At 52.2% G+C, this 1,520-nt stretch overlaps 1 protein-coding gene across 1 annotated transcript; it reads left to right on the forward strand.

Annotated features, from left to right (window-relative positions):
• Positions 1–629: 629 nt before the first annotated feature.
• Positions 630–1,223, forward strand: LOC144971922 (uncharacterized). Its single transcript, XM_078913031.1, has one exon. It carries the CDS (start codon positions 630–632, stop codon positions 1,221–1,223), a length of 594 nt encoding a protein of 197 aa, XP_078769157.1.
• The last annotated feature ends 297 nt before the right edge of the window (positions 1,224–1,520 follow it).

The following is a 1,520-nucleotide window of genomic DNA, read 5'->3' on the forward strand; positions in this document are numbered from 1 at the left end:
TGGGGAACCTTTGAATCAGAAGTAGACAACGTCGTCCCCCTCGGGTCCCCTGACACAATTGTCACTGGGTTGGATATTATAAACGAGGGCGGATGTAGGACACAGCTCAGAAGATTGGACGACACTGCCCGAATGACGTCAGGAAGGAACTGCACTATCCCCCTCGGGTCCCCTGACACAATTGTCACTGGGTCGAATATCATAAACGAGGGTGGACGCAAAGTGCGACAGATCAGAGGATCGAACAACTCTACCCGGACGACGTCAGGAGTGAGCTGTGCTGTCCCCCTCAGGTCCCCTGACACAATTGTCAATGGGTTGAATATTACTATGAGGGTGGACACAAAATACAAGTCGTAAGACAAGACGACTCGACACAAGTTGGCCTTGACAACATTGACATGGAGGATGTCAGGAAGCTGCAGTCGGATGATCATCACATGACCCACCTGCTATTATGGTTGAAATTAGGAGCAGACCCAGAGATGTCGGACTTGATGCTGTCCGGCCAGGAGGAAAAGTTCTACTGGGTGCACCGCAACCTGTTTCTTCCTGATCGATGGAGCCTTATATAGAAGAGACGAAGGTCCACGATACCTCCTTGTCATACCTACGCCTTTAACAAATTGATGTTAGGAAGGGAATTGAGCGCACCGGTGGAATTGGTTATACCAGGGAAACGTACAAACCCACAGTCTCCTGAAGATTATGTCAACTCTCTACAGCAGGGGTTAGAGATAGCCCATGAGACTGCGAGAACCACCCTCCGAACTGAGCTCAAGAGGACGAAGAGGGACTACGAAATCAAAGCCCACGTCCATTCCTTCAAGAGGGGACAGGCGGTTTATTACCTGGATAAATCGAGTGTGAAAGGAAAGTCCAGTAAGCTGAAACCTGTATGGACTGGACCAGCCATCATCTCCACGGTCCTGACCCCCGCCACATACATTGTCAAATTCAGGAACTCGGAGATTAAGACAGTCAACCATGACCACCTGAAACCATGTTGGGACCGGATTATCTCAGCCTGGATCCGAAAGGAAAGGGAGGCCATCGAATCTGGCCAGGAAATTACTTACTGTACTTGTGGAAAGCCAGACGATGGAGACCTCATGGTTGCGTGTGACAGGTGTTTCGACTGGTTCCACGGCAGGTGTGTCAACCTGACGAGGAACCAAGCAAGGCAACTGAACGCTTTCATTTGCCCATCCTGTTCTCACTAATCTTTTTCTTTAATCTCCGCAGATGACCTCTTTCTCACGGGATGTGACCCTCTTCCGGGATTTCCTGCGATTCCGAGAAGAGATGCCGAGAGCGGCCGGCAGGCGCTCTCCTCCGGGGCGTAACCCGGAGCACGCGATTCGGAATCGCAGGCAACCCTGGAGAAATCCCACTAGACGCTCGAGGACTCCTCCAATCACCTCGAGACTTGGGAATAGATCCCGGACCTCCGCCGTCGCCTCTAACTCTAACCAGGAACGGAGGCCCCGTGACCGTAGGAGACGGTCCCGCTCGCCCCG

This window comes from Berghia stephanieae, chromosome 1 (genome assembly GCF_034508935.2).
Source record: "Berghia stephanieae isolate SIO BIC M18660-M18661 chromosome 1, UCSD_Bste_1.3, whole genome shotgun sequence".
Taxonomy (NCBI): domain Eukaryota; kingdom Metazoa; phylum Mollusca; class Gastropoda; order Nudibranchia; family Aeolidiidae; genus Berghia; species Berghia stephanieae.